General features: G+C 40.8%; 1 protein-coding gene across 2 annotated transcripts; it reads right to left on the bottom strand.

Annotated features, from left to right (window-relative positions):
- Positions 1–218: 218 nt before the first annotated feature.
- ZNF131 (zinc finger protein 131) lies at positions 219–13,496 on the bottom strand. 2 transcript variants are annotated; one of them, XM_072416662.1, is made up of 8 exons: positions 13,385–13,496; positions 10,877–11,002; positions 9,887–9,988; positions 8,488–8,632; positions 5,977–6,328; positions 5,652–5,874; positions 4,542–4,672; positions 219–2,684 (listed from the first exon to the last, which is right to left on the bottom strand). In XM_072416662.1, exons 2-8 carry the CDS (start codon positions 10,998–11,000, stop codon positions 2,037–2,039), a joined length of 1,725 nt encoding a protein of 574 aa, XP_072272763.1. In that variant the 5' UTR covers positions 11,001–11,002; positions 13,385–13,496; the 3' UTR covers positions 219–2,036. The 2 variants fall into 2 exon arrangements, with proteins under 2 accessions (XP_072272763.1, XP_072272762.1); XM_072416661.1 differs by having other exon boundaries at positions 5,652–6,328.
- Between the last annotated feature and the right edge of the window lie 1,230 nt (positions 13,497–14,726).

Below are 14,726 nucleotides of genomic sequence, written 5' to 3'. Positions count from 1 at the left end.
AGGTGCTTTAAAAAAAATGAAAGAGCCCTCAAGCTGCACTGTAGGCCATCATAGCCTCTGGGCAGAAGTCATAAAACATCACCACTGACAGTAGTAGGTGGTTGTCATGGCATGATATAACCTTATTTTCAAAGACAACTTACCTAAGAAAACGCAGATTCTGCAAGGAACCAAGGTTAAATGAGAAAATAATTACAAAGAATATATAACATTGCAGATCAAGTTGTGCTTTTGTTCTTTTTACTATAAAACATTGTAATATATAATATCCAAAAACAAAAAAAAATGTATAATGCAGGCAAGCAATAATATTCCTAACAAGCAGCTCCTGAAATCCTTACATGGCACAATGAGAATGGGAGAACTATTGTCCAAGCCCCAAGAAAAAAAAATATTATTAGAGGCCATGCAAGCGGTGCATTATTTAAATTTCGATGCATCTTTCACCCCAACTCAATGGTCTATTTTGCCTGATATTTGTCTCCAGCTTGGAAGGTTTTCCATGTAACTTTTTACATACTTTAGTCAATAAATTATTTATAGTAATGGAGGAATACAATAGATAGTATTAAATACAACACTTGCGAAACGCTTGAGTTGTTCATAGCGGTGCATCACATGCCTCCACTATAGGCTTAAAAATGCCATTACTTAGAATCACTTTTCCATGAATGTTACATGGCAGCACCACTTTAGAGCTGATCCCACCTACCAAATACTTCAGAGAAAAAAGGGGCTTCCATGGTGAGACTGTTGTCAATTTAGTCTCCTTTGTCCCCCCAAATTTTTCAAATTGAAAATCTATACGTATTCTTAAGAAGTAGAAAAAATGTTCAAACAAACCCCCAATGATCTTGGTAGCTGCAAACACTGTGGAGAAATAGATCCACGTTGATAATGGAGGTACTGAAATCACAGCAGAGACTTAGCAGGCTGACGTTTTTTTTGATGTAAGCACAAATGTGCTGTGAGCTGTTAGAAAATGTCCAAAACAATGTCCGAGACTGCTGTAATTTTGGGGTTAAGTACCTGCAGCTATAGAGATCGGTGAGGACTTGTTTTAAAGTTTTTTGTTTTTTTTTCACTTAGCTCAAGCATGAGACATCAAACTAGGAGCACATAAGTTCAAAATTACTGTAGAAAGTATTTTTTTTACAGAAATTGTAGCTGATCCTTGTAACAAAGGTTTGACAAAAGCAATTTCTCCCAAGCCCCTTTTATTTGGGTGCACCACCCAGAACTTTTCTGTAACCACTCGGCTGTTTTTGGGTGGTTACTGCAGAGTTGGGTCACAAATACAGGGCCAACACTCCCCTACAATTTCTTCCAACCCAGCTGAATTTTTTTTTGGGGGGTTGAACTCTGAAAAGTAGTGAGTCAAAGAACAGTAAGTAAATCTGCTTGAAACAAACAAAAAGGACACAAAAAATATTAAAAATACAAAAAGAAAAAAGGGCTAGATGGAACATTCGGTGTTCTCTTTCTATGTTTTACTGCTTGTTAAGTATATATAAATATTTTAAATTTTTGTACTTTGAGCGCAACAAAATCCACCCAATGGACTTACCACAGAAAGTCCTGGGTGAGGAATGTGCCATAAATTAAGTAAGTATCAATAAGACATGGTAGCTTATAAAAAAACAAAAACATATTCTAGCGGCCTTGTACAAGGGCAAACTCTATGGTCAATGGATATTAACTGAAATCTGCTCCTTTGGACAGAAAAAAGAAATTGTACTGGGGTATGGCACTGCATTGGAAACAAGACAATCTGTCCTAATTGGCAAGTAGGTCCAGATCACGAGTGGAGCTGCCAGGGGGCATGGATGGTACAAAAAATGACAACAGAATCTGATTGGTCATTCATTGATAAGCATTTTCCATTTAGACAATTGAAGTCGTGGGGCTTGCATACTTTCCACAGAAAATCCACAGTTTATGAAAACTTAGGGATGCCCATTTGCCAAACTATTACTTCTCTAACTGAAAAACAAGGCCACCCTTGTAACACTGGCTGTGTCCCCTTTTATTTTGTTCTACTCAGCAGCAGCTTCAATGTGTGTTATTTCCATCTGCCTGATTTGTAAGTTCTCAGCTCCTGTGTGGACAATTTGATGAAGTTCTGTTTCCTCTGCTTGGCAGGTCTGTTCTTCAATAGTATGTTCAATGTGATGAATGTTGGATTCATCTAGAAGTTCAGCCTCAACTTCCTCCATGTGTATCTGGTTTACATGTACTTCCTCAACATGAACTTCTGTACCAGGATCAATCTGAAGATGTTCCACCTCTATGTGGCCCATGTGTACCTGTGTTTGTAGATCCAGTAAATGAGCGCCTTTCACTTGATTAACTTCGAGGAGTTCTTGGTGCAACTGGCCTACCGTCAGCTGTGGAGGATCTACTTGTACTTGGATAACTTGATCTACAGGCACCATATGGACTTGTTCCACCTGCTCCACAAAGGTCATTGAAGGCACAGATTCTATTTCTGTTGTTTCAGAAGGAAGCATCACCTCCGTCACTATTCTTTCCGAGATGTTGTGTACTTCGCGAAGGTGTTTCCTCAGCTCGCTGCCTTGCATAAACCACAAATCGCACAGTGTACAGTGATTAGGTTTGTCTCCTGTGTGTAGAACCAGGTGGTCTTTAAACTGGTCCCAACAATTGAAGACACTGTTGCAAACCTGAAAAAAGGGAAAATATTTGTCAGAAAAGAAATTCACTGAACACCAATTATAGTAATATACAATAATTTGGGAAGCATGGGGGCTCAGTGGTTAGCACACTGGTCTTTGCAGTGCTAGGTCCCAGGTTCAAATCTGAGGCCAGGACACTATCTATATGAAGTCTGCAGGTTCTCCCCGTGTTTTTGTGGGTTTCCCCTGGGAACTCCAGTAACCTCCCACATTCCAAAACATGCAGTTAGGTTAATTGGCTTCCCCCCAAAATTGACCTTAGACTGTAATGACAAATGACTATGGTAGGGACATTAGATTGTGAGCTCCTTTGAGGGACCCCTTTTGAGGTAGAGCATACAGTATCTGACAAATTATGTGATGGATTAGCTGCGCGGACTTTGTATATCATCCCCATCCTTGCATAGCTTTCCTCTTGACACTCCTGTTTCCTTCCCACCTTTGCAAAAATACTGTAGACTGTGGTAAGGACATATGACTATGGTAGGGACATTAGATTGTGAGCTCCTTTGAGGGACAGCTAGTGACATGACTATGGACTTTGTACAGTGCTGTGCAATATATTGGCACTATAGAAATACTGTCTAGTAGTAATAATAATAATAATAATAATAATAAAGAGAAACAGGAAATCTGCTTAAAACATAAGAAATAAAGAGACATAATAAAGACTTAGGTCTCTAGAATAGAAAAGTCCAGTCTCCAATTGGTGAGGTATTGCATACACTCTGCAAGTCTGCTATTTTTCCAGATAAGAAAGGGATTCTTCATTGTAAGGTCTGCAATAATGTAGAATCGGCTTCCTCAGGAAGTAGTTTCAGCAACTACTATAGATTGCTTTAGGAACAAGCTGAATGCTTTTCTTGAAGGGCAGAATATAACTTCTCTAGTAGAGCCCTCATATATATATATGTATATATAATATTCTCTAAAATGTGAGACGTTTCAATACCCAAGTCATTTCATCTGTTTCCATTGAGTGTAGTCAGTGGTTGCATTCTTTTTTTTTTGTAAAGTGGGTAGCCAATCTGCATATACACTTGCCAAATCATATTAGGAGCTGGGCCTAAGATGTTATAATTAGGACACATATTGTATTTTTGACTTAATGTTCTTATCTGTTGACTGTGCTTTTTACAATGCAGAAAGATCATGGCTGGTGAGGGGGGTCTGCAGAGTGATGTACATAACTTCCTGAAAACATCACACAGAACTCCTCTCTAGTAGAGCCCTCAGCTCTGGTGAAAAGCTGTGGCCTGGGTCTTGGGAGAATGTATTTAAATATCAAAATGTCTACAGAGGTGGGTTAAATTGTGCAGGTTCGAGCATTGCATTTTCAATTAAACTTCCTTAAGTAACTACCCACATGTGATGCTGAGCCTTTAAGAAATTACTAAAATGCAATTAATGAAAGGAGCAGGGCTGTTAGGCTGGATGACCCTGAATGTCCTCCAGCCAGGACTATCTGACTTGTTTTAGTTTTTAATACCCACTGTGAGAAGCATACTGACCCCTACATATACCTGCAGAAGTTTTTATTTTTTTCTAGTCTATTCTTAAAGTGACAGCTCTGCTTTGCCTCTCTACTCTTCCCCGACTCACATTACTTACAGTTATCTAAAGAAAATGCTGAATGTAAAAAAAAAAATGTCACAGGGGAAGGCCATCTTAAATTGGGATGCCACAGCCTCAACTCTCACCTTACAGTAAAGTTAGCAGTTACTTTATTCTGAAAAAATAGATTTAATGTAAAACTATATAGCACAAAACAACTTTTAAAACAAAACAACAACAACCGACTCTCTATAAAGACCACTGGAAAGCTGGGAACCATTGAGTACTTACTTGACATTCATACAGCTTCTTCCTTCCCTTCTTAGCTCCCACTCCATACTGGCAAGCTGACAAGTGACATTTCAGAGTACTGTTCCTTGCAAAATGCTCATGACAGTTTGGACATTCAAATGGTTTTTCTCCTGGAGTAAAAAAAGAACCGAAAAGCATAGATGAAATACAGGAAACAGTACAACTATGACAAACTTTTGTTTATTTATGGTAAGGTTTGAAAGAACATGTCAATTTCAGACGGATACATGCAACTTTGAGGATCCGGTAATAAAAAAAAGTGTGACATAACTTCCAACAAAGTGAATCATGGACTAAGTTTGCGAGACTTGCTTATTTAGTTGCCCCCATTTTAAAATGTTGTATGAAAAAAAGGAGAAAGCACCTGTGGGAAAAAAATTACAATTACAAATGTACACAAGTTAGATTTTTGTCACAGGAAAAATTATTTCACGATCGTTTACATTGACAGGTGAATGGACATAGGAGAGGTTCAATGGCGAAGGGAGGTGAAAGACAAGTGAGCGGCACCCTGCCTTGTCCTTCTTCCTTGACCCCCAATAGATGTTTATGGATCTGCTTTGAAGGAGCACGACAGTTTGTAATGGGCAATGATTATCCGACATGTTGAGGTTACATTGGGTTGAAAACAGTTTTACATCGGTCATGAAAGAAATAGAATGTAGCCACTGCTGATTGACATTTTGAATGCCTGGCTGTCATGCCATTTTTGAATATTATTTTGGGTCAGAGGGTGAGCCGAATAGCTTGAATTGTCAAGTGGCTAAGCAACCTTAACGTTTCTCATCCATATCACCATGATTGCCTGCTGATATATGGATGGAAAAAAAACACATCAACAAAGGACAATTGTAATAACTTGAATTTCCAATTAAACTATTAAGACTCTGAAAGTCCTGGCGGATCCACAGACAGAACAATCATAATAAAAGTGAGGGGGAGAGAGTGCAGGGGGGTGCCGCTCCACTGTTCTCCCCCCACCTCTCTCCATGGAACAGAACGGAAAGATCGTGAAAGATCCTTTCCAACGACAATTATTGCACATGTGTACATAGCCAAAGTTGCAAAGGATGATATGACAAAAGGTACCTGTATGTTTCCGTAGATGCTCCTTAAAATGGCCAAAATGATCAAACTGTTTATCGCAGTACTGGCAAACATGGATTTTTTTGCCAGGCTTTGGCCTCTTGGCTGCCCCGCTTTCCTCCATATGGTAGCAGGTTAGGTGCTGCTTCCAGGCAACCTCCCGGACGTAGGTTTTATTGCATATTTCACACTTATAATTGTCAGCCGTGTGCATTTTCATGTGTTCCTTGAAATGGTAAAACAATTTAAATGAGCGATTACATTTCTGACAATGGAACATGTTGTTGACATGTGATAGATGAAGTTCCATAATGTCAATGCCTTCTACCTGTTTGCCAGCATCATTTTCAGTGGCACCATCATCCTGAAGCGGCCTTTTTCGCTCTCCCTGGCGGTACTTGCTTGTAATGTCTGCCAGGAGGGCCAGAGCAGAGTCATCCGATGTGGCTGTAGCCTGGATGTATTTGACAGTTTGGTCAGACGAGGCCACCGCTTCCAAAGTTTCCATGTTATCCTCTAATTCAATTGTTCCTTCTGCTATTTCAACTTCAATCTCCACCGGTTCTCCCTCTGCAGTTGGCATGGCCTCAGTAAGGATGCCAGTAGCATCCTCAAACTTCCATTTTTTAAGGTTTTCATCTTCATGGGGTTTCCCCTCAATTAAAACTGTCTCCTTGTTCCTAGAAAAAAAAAAACAAAAAACCATGCCATATGACTCGAGGTATAAAAAAGTTGCTAAAAGCAATAGCCCCAAGTCACACTCGGGGTAGGTAAACCTATGGGAAGGTTAGTAAATACAGCGCTTACCTAATCCGCTGGTGTCCCGCGTGGTCCATTGCCACGATCCCTGTCTTCTTGCTCAGGCATCTTCTGCACACTATGAGTCACCGGGGGAGTTCCCGGTGACGTTGGTGCATGTGTACGTTGCCAGCAGGGCGGGAAATCCAAAATCCACTTGTATTGCATTCAATGGATTTATATGTGTAAAAGCAGTACATTGTCTTTCATGAACATTTATTTTACAATTATATTATAGTATGAGCATAATATTTTTTTTTCTTTTTTTTATTTAAAAAAAAATTTAAAAAACTATTTTATTTAATGTATTTTTACATGATTTTGTGTTTCAAACTTTATTTTACGCATACTATTGTTATACTGTAAAATAAATTTTCATGAAAAGCAATGTACCGCTTTTATACATATAAAATTGGACAGAAATGAACCGCTCGGGAGGTTAAGGTGCATAAAGAAAACAGACTGCGCCTGAGGACTATTTTATTCAGGAAGGTAACACCAGAAATGAAAGAGTCAACATGAATAGGTGATAACAATATTTTCTTTGGGTACCAAAGGTCTCAGCACATTAGGTCTGCAGATTTTTCTAGGGTGGTGAAAGAAAATAATAAAACACTTTAAGCCAGTCTCCAAAGATTAGATTTATGCACTCCATTGCAAAAGAAGACAGAGGGCCTAGTTTATTAAAGCTCTCCAAGGCTGGAGACGATACTCTTCCATCAGTAAAGCCAAATGATGCAACACACCTAGAATGGATCTGGTCCCAAATTGAAAACATTTGCTAACAAATAGGAAATCCATTCTAGATCTGCTGGATGACCTAGTTTAACTGATGAAAATGTATCCTCTCCAGCCTAGGGGACATTTAATAAATCAGGCTCACTGTATCATCTTTCCAGAGAACCATTTGCACTATCTCCACCCAATTTCAGCTTTGGAAAGCCTCTTCCTTTTCATCTTCAGGAGAGTTTTTATGCTTGTGTCCCCTGCTTTGTGCCAGGGTTTACAATAGGATTTGTGAAGTAATACTGATAGTATGCAAAAATAAGAAGAAACAAGTCACCAGAGTGTATGGTTTCACCTCTGCTCTTTATGGGGCGTTCATATGTACCAAACGAAATAGGAATTTATTCCAAATCTAATATTTTAAATGACAGCTTATTCTTCATACCAACAGGATACCAATAGAATAAACAATGTAGGCCAGGGATGGTTAACTAAATAGATATTTGGGACTTCAAAAACGGCTCCTGACATTGTAAAGGGTAGAACATAATATTCCGTAAAAGTAAGGCTACAGAAAGCTGCCAGGGGCTGCAGAATTGCTGCAAGAAATGGCAAAAGACTACAGGAATGTTACAGGAGTTTTCAGAGACTGGGGACACGACATGCTTAAGGAAACTAAACTTGTTTGGGTAATTCATTGAAAGATAATGCCTGTGGGATACAAATAGAAGATAAGACATAGGAGGCATTTGGTTGTACGATTTGGAGGCAACCTACAAACATATGGAATAGCAGTTGTTTGCTGCTTGGATGTTGTTTCCAATGTCCTTCATTGCTGTTTGACGCCTATTCAGATCTGGGGAAGCTCTATACGCTTTAAGCATTATCCAGGCTAATGTCTCATTTGTATCCTGAAGAAGCAGACATATAGCTTGCGTGAAACGCATCGATGATGATGATGATCATTGAGACGAAGTATGAGCCACTGTTTGATGTGACTGATGTCACTGTTTTTTGCTACCAGCAATTTGTTTTTAATGAATGAAATATATGTTTGGTTTTAACTTTTTATGTATTGTTGATTATGTACTAAAGTATATTTTTTTTCCATTTTTTGTAAACTGAATGGTACATTTATCCAGAGCATATGCCTCAAAAGTCCCAATTAATCTTGTTGCTTTTTTTGAATATCTGTGATTAACTTAACTAAGTGCAGGGTCCCTGAGAGCCATATAAAAAGTGCCAAATGCAACCCCCAGGACTGCTGGCTGAGCATCAAAGTTATACCCAATACAACAGAAAAGCTTTTCAATACCTGATCTCAAGTGCTTTGATTGCCTCGTGCATCTGTAAATATTCAGCTGCTTTGTAGATGTCGCTGGCCTCCTCTTCACCTTGTAACATCAGTTTTGCTGTATATGTAAATTCTATTAGATGTCTGAATGCTACATTGCTCACACCTAAACAAAACAACACAAGATTGTATAATTTTATAAAATGCTACAAACATTTATCAATAAATGACACTTTAGACCAGAGTCTGCCAACTTTTTGGACATCACAGACCACTAATTTCACAGACTTTGGACCCCGCATGCGTGGGGAGCCGTGTGTCACTCAAAAGGGAAGAAACTTCCCCCAGAGTGATATGATGATGCCAGAACCCATCCACCCTCCTATCGCAGGTCTCATAGGGAAGGTCTTTGTTTAATTTTAGAAAAATTTTAGAATAAATGATCACTTTTCATGGGATGAAGATTTTTTGTATTATGTGTTTTTAAAATGTAAAATAAAGCAATATTTGTTATTTATGATTTTAAATGAATTGTCAAGGAGTTATTTTGTTATCCCGCCTAAAAAAACCCCTATTAAGCTTTGTTAGGTATTGTCTCCTCTCTTTATGTTCATGACATTTTTAGAGACTTTATCTCTACATCTGCATTTCTGAGATGAATAGATATGTTCTGTATTTAGCCTAAAAGAGTAAACTAATGCAGAAACATCCATCTATGAACTGGTAAGCTGCAGTATATTACACTTTTGTTTTTAGGGCTTTATCAGCTGTTCTCTATTGGAATAACCCTGAAAAACACAGTTACACAGTTAGGCTGGGCACGCACATGCAATCATTGTCATTGGAAAGGATCTTTTCTACAAACTGGATGATGTATGCACCATTCTGCTCTATGGAGGGTGGAGAACGATGGAGCGACACCCCGCTACACTCTCTTCCCATCACTTTCATTACGATCGTTTATCATCCGTGGATCCGCCAGACTGGTCATCAGAACGACAGACGACAAATGCTGTACATACACCAGATTCCTATCCGATATCAGCCCTGAGGCTATTATCGGATGAGAATCATCTGACGTGTGTATGTGTATGATTTGATTATGTATTCTTTAAAACCCAAAACAATAATGGCAGCTCTCATATTTGCATGGGTTTAGAAGCAAAGGAATAGATGTGCTGGAAATAAAGACAGAATAATATAAATACATTCTTGTTTACTAGCACAAAATACATTCAAAGTCTTCAGAGTCTGCATGACTATTTTTTTTTAGAGGGGCGGTTGTAATGAAAGTCAATAGGGCTAATGCATTGGTCACAGACCATATACTACAGCAGTGTTTCCCCAGCCCCTTATTGCTGGGCGCACCACCCGGCAAACCTTTACACAACAAAACTTACTGGCATGCACAGAAAAATACCTTCAATTTCCACCAAGGGTTCTTCAGTGTAATCCTGGAAAAACTTGTAGAAAAAATGGCTGCAGGCAGCGAGGACGGCTTTGTGGGCTTTGAACTGGTGCCCTGTATATATAGTAAAGAAACAGTGGTAAGTAATTATTATTAATATTAATAAACAGGATTTATATAGCGCCAACATATTACACAGTCCAGTACATTAAAAAGGGGTTGCAAATGACAGACAGTAACACAGAAGGAGAAGAGGACCCCGCCCTAAAGAGCTTACAACCCAATGGAGTAATGGATACAATTCTCATTTTCCAAAAGTTTTGAGTTTTTCACTTTGGAAAAAGTAAAAGAATCTTTTTAAGGTTAACTCTCTTTAAGTAATAGGATTGGATCACATTCATTAAACTATCCAGATTAAGTGTTTGTAAGATACTCAGATGCCACTATGGTGAAACTGACAGACATTTTTTCCCCCTTCAATCAGTTTGGCAATTATTTAATGGATTTTTAGGAAATACACTACAAAACTTTATTATAAAGACCACAGCACATTCTGTCACTATGAGTTCGATGTCTTAGGCTACGTACACTTGTCAGATGATTCTCTTCTGATAATCGTTGCAGGTCTAATATACAGACAAGAATCTGGCGTGTGTACAGCGCTCGTTGCCCAGGCGGATCCATAGACAAGGAATAATTGTAATGAAAGTGAAGGAGGGAGAGTGCAGCAGGGTGCTGCTCAATCGTTCTCCCCCCTCCATAGAGCAGTATGGTGCTGTATGTACAGTGCTCGTTCATGCATCTTTCAGTCTTCTGTCGTTGGAAAGGATTGTGAAAGATCATTTCCAACGGCAATTATTGCACCTGTATACGCAGCCTTAGATTCAACTTAGAGTCAACTGAACCCTTAGATTAATGAGTAATCCCTATATAAAAGAATGGTACTTTTAAAATATGAATTAAACAATCACACTTATATCATGTGATAGAACTTAAACCCACCATCCACAATCAGAGTGATGTCAGTAAACTGGTCATGTTCCCGCTGTTCATTTAACCTGTCCATCATTACTTTATAGTGATCTGGAAATTCCTGGATGCAGCCCATCGTTTCTTCAGCTTCCATACCTGAGCAGTGAGAATGAACATTAAATAGTGAAGATTTACAGCTGGGTGGTCAATTAATATTTCAAGACATTCCTGATCATTGTAACACTATTATTATTAAACAGAATTTATATAGTGCCAACCTATTACACAGCGCTGTACAATAAATGGGGGTTGCAAATGACAGACAGATACAGTAACAGAGGAGGAGGAGAGGACCCTGCCCCGAAGAGTTGACAATCTAGGTATGGGCCTGATTTATCAAAGCTCTCCAATACTGGAGAAGATTATCACGGGTGAACCTGGATTGAATTTCCTAAAATCATTTGCTATTTGTTGGCAAATGTTTCCAATCCTGGACCAGATTCATTCCATGTTTGCGGGATCTCCCAAGTTTTCCAATGATAGTCTATCTTATCCAGTCCAGTATGTGATTAAAGTAAACCTAAAGCGTACATAAAGAGTTCTGACATTACTTTTCCATGACAGAAGAAGCTGTGAAGTCTCTTTAGTCAATGATGTTCCTCCCAGCCCGTGTGACGGTATACACAGCCTTGCATTTGCAGCGTTAGAAAAGTAACTCCCATGTGAATGTGTGAGTATTATGTGAACCAACCAATAAAAATGACAGAAGACTCTGAAACCTTTTACTTTTAAAGACTGGGTGAAGATTGAAGCATTGGGGAAAGAGGGCAGTGCAGACACTGCAGTGCCAAAGGGGTTCTTTTTGGCTGTTAAAGTGGATTTGAACCCAACTTTTTACTTTACATAAAAGGGTAGACAACCCTTTTATTTCAAGTAAAAATTGTATTTTTTTTTTTTTAAGTGCAACACCTCCTTTTTCAAGACAGAATGGGAGTGCAGAGCCTGCCGGGGGACCCATGTCACGCATCTCGGGAGGATCTTGGCTGCTCCTTCTGCACGTGTCCTAATCTTGGACATGCACAGAAAGAGCCCCTTCTTTGATGGAAAAAATAAAATTGTTGATCTCTCGCATACCCAGTGAGATCGGCAATCTCTTTACTTGTCTACGTCACCAGATCTGGAACATGAGCAGTGCAAGATCTGGTGATGTAAGAAGAGAGAAAATGTCGGCGCCAGTGCTTCCGGGACAAGGAAGGATACCGGGATGACGAGGGACCCAAACGAAGAAACCTCACAACGGATCTGCGGGATTAAAGTCTGCCATAGGGTAAAAACTTCCTTTGCACACTTACACATTATGGGAGGCCAAAATGAATAACTTTGTACAGCGCTGCGTAATATGATGGCGCTATATAAATACTGTGTAATTAAAATCTATGGGCATGATGAACAGAACATTTAGGTGGACCCCAGAAAAAAGAACAAACATTATGCAGTATATGTAACTTGTGATTTAGTTACACTTTAATGTCAGCAGTACTCTGCACAACCTAAACAGATGAAATTAGGAAGTTCAGAATGAAGAAGTAGTTGGGTGGAGGTAACAATTTTAATACTGGGATATTATAAATGTACTAATATAAGAAACATTTTTACATTTCCCTTTTTCTCATTATCTTCCAGCATTATTGCTTTAGCCCAGCAGCCATTGGTCACCTGACAGTTACTCTCCTTTTAGCTGGCTGCTCTCACACTGTTTGTATGCCCAGAGGGAGCACAATCACTGTTCTCAGGGGAAGGGGCCAGGGGCACATAAGCGCATCCCCCCCGAAGGGACCGGGGGGCACACACGCGCATGCCCCCACGCAGGGAAAGGGTCCAGGGGCACACACACGCATCACCCGTGCAGGGGAAGGGTCCAATGACACACGCATCCCCCACTCAGAATGGTCTCTGGGAGCCCCCCTGTAGTTTCCATGTAGGGAATTGACTTTGGGAGCCCAGGGTCCCCCTTCACTTTCTTGCAGAGAATTGTTTCGGACCCTTGGGGCCCCCTGTACTTCCCTGCAAGGAATTGTCCCTGGGAGCCCGGGGCCCCCCTGTACTTCCCTACACGTGAGTACACAAATGCTGCACTTGTCACTGATCGCCTCTCCATCACTGCCCCGCCCACTCTTATTTCTCATTCGCTGTCTGCCTAAGTTTCTGCCCAATCACACTTCAGCCCCTGAAACCGGAAGGCCTAATCTCCCTGCCCTCCTCCTTATCTAGGGGGCCCCCGCGGGAAACCTACATACTGCCAAGCCAAAGGCAGCCCTATCCCACCCCAAATATCCACTGCCCCAACCGGCATGGTCCGCTCTTCCCCTACAAGTCTCCCGGCTGGCCCCTCATCCCAGCCCTGTCAGCGACAGCGCCAGTCGTTATTACGTCATCAAATCGCGCATTAAAAATCTCCCCCTCAGCCTCCCGCCTGGTCGGTGTGTGAGCGCAATGCGACCGTCCTGCTCCGCTCGGCGCCTCTGCCCCGCTACTCACCGGTCCCGACAAGACTGACAGCCCGCGGCCTCCTCCTCCAGTCTGTGGCTGGCTATGGGGAAAGGGCGGGCGACTCGGCTTCCCGGCGGCCCCCGCGCCGGAAGTGACGTAATGACAGCCTCTGACCCTGCGGGAAAGGCGCCATATTGAAGGCCTGGGTGTGAGGGATCAGTATTGGTTATCTCCACCTCTGTGTAATGAAGAGATTCCTCTGTCAGAAACTTTTTTAGGCTTCATTTATAATATTATCCATAGAATTCCTGCACATGTGTGAGACCCTGTGCCTGAGCAAAGTAAGCCTGGGTTCAGGTCCCTGACAGGCTGAAAGATTGCCAAAGGCTTGAAAAAGTCATTTGTAAACAAAGAGTTTGCACTCAAAACCGTCTCCTCCTTCCTGGCGTTACAATTCCAGCGATCCAAATGTATGCGTGTAAAATAAGACAGATGAGGCCTGATTTATTAAAGCTCTCTGAGATAAGATATACTATCATAGGGAAACCTGAGTGATCTAGCAAACCTGGAACACATTTCTTAAAATTATTTGTTAATAGTTAGCAAAAGTTTTCAGTCCTGGACCGGATCCTTTCCAGGTTAGCTGGATCACCCAGGTTTTCCCATAATTCTCTGTGTCAGTGGTTTTTTGACTTTTTTATCCTCCCTAGCGGTTCATTTCTTTCCGGTTTTATATGTCTAAAAAGCGGTACATTGTTTTGTACAGTATTTTGTATTAAATGCAATACAAATGTATTTTGAATTTCCCGCCCGCCGGCAACGTCACCGGGAACTCCCCCAGTGACTCATCGGGTGCAGAGGAAGAAGAAAGAAGACAGAGATCGTGGCGATAGACAACGCGGGACTCTGGCGGATCAGGTAAGGCTGTATTTACTATTACCTCCCATAGGTTTACCTACCCCGAGTGTGACTCGGGGTTACCGCTTTCAGCAACGTTTTTCTACCCCGAGTCACACTCAGGGTTACCGCTAGGGAGGTTCATATAGGGGAATCCTTGAAATAATTTTCAGGTCTTCAGAGAACCCCGGCTATAATTACTATATCCTTAGCTCACAGTATATTATCATGGTGATCAGTGGGAAGAATTCCTCTTACATGGCTGGACATTGGGAAGAATTCCCTTACAGATAGCCAAAAATATCATTAGGGTGACTTACCTGACCTGAGGCATAAATTACTCATCACTCGTGTTTATCCAATTTGAAGGTTTGAATACTTGCCATGGAGTACTAAAGAAGTAATGAAAAAGTAAGTATCCAATGACCTACTACTGACTTCCTCGCTCATAACCTCCTCACACGCACCAAAACTCCTCCAAAACTGGCTCCAA

The sequence above is a fragment of the Pyxicephalus adspersus genome, chromosome 6 (genome assembly GCF_032062135.1).
Source record: "Pyxicephalus adspersus chromosome 6, UCB_Pads_2.0, whole genome shotgun sequence".
NCBI lineage: Eukaryota > Metazoa > Chordata > Amphibia > Anura > Pyxicephalidae > Pyxicephalus > Pyxicephalus adspersus.
The sequence above is the reverse complement of the archived record's forward strand: the minus strand, read 5'-3'. Positions and strand labels throughout refer to the sequence as shown.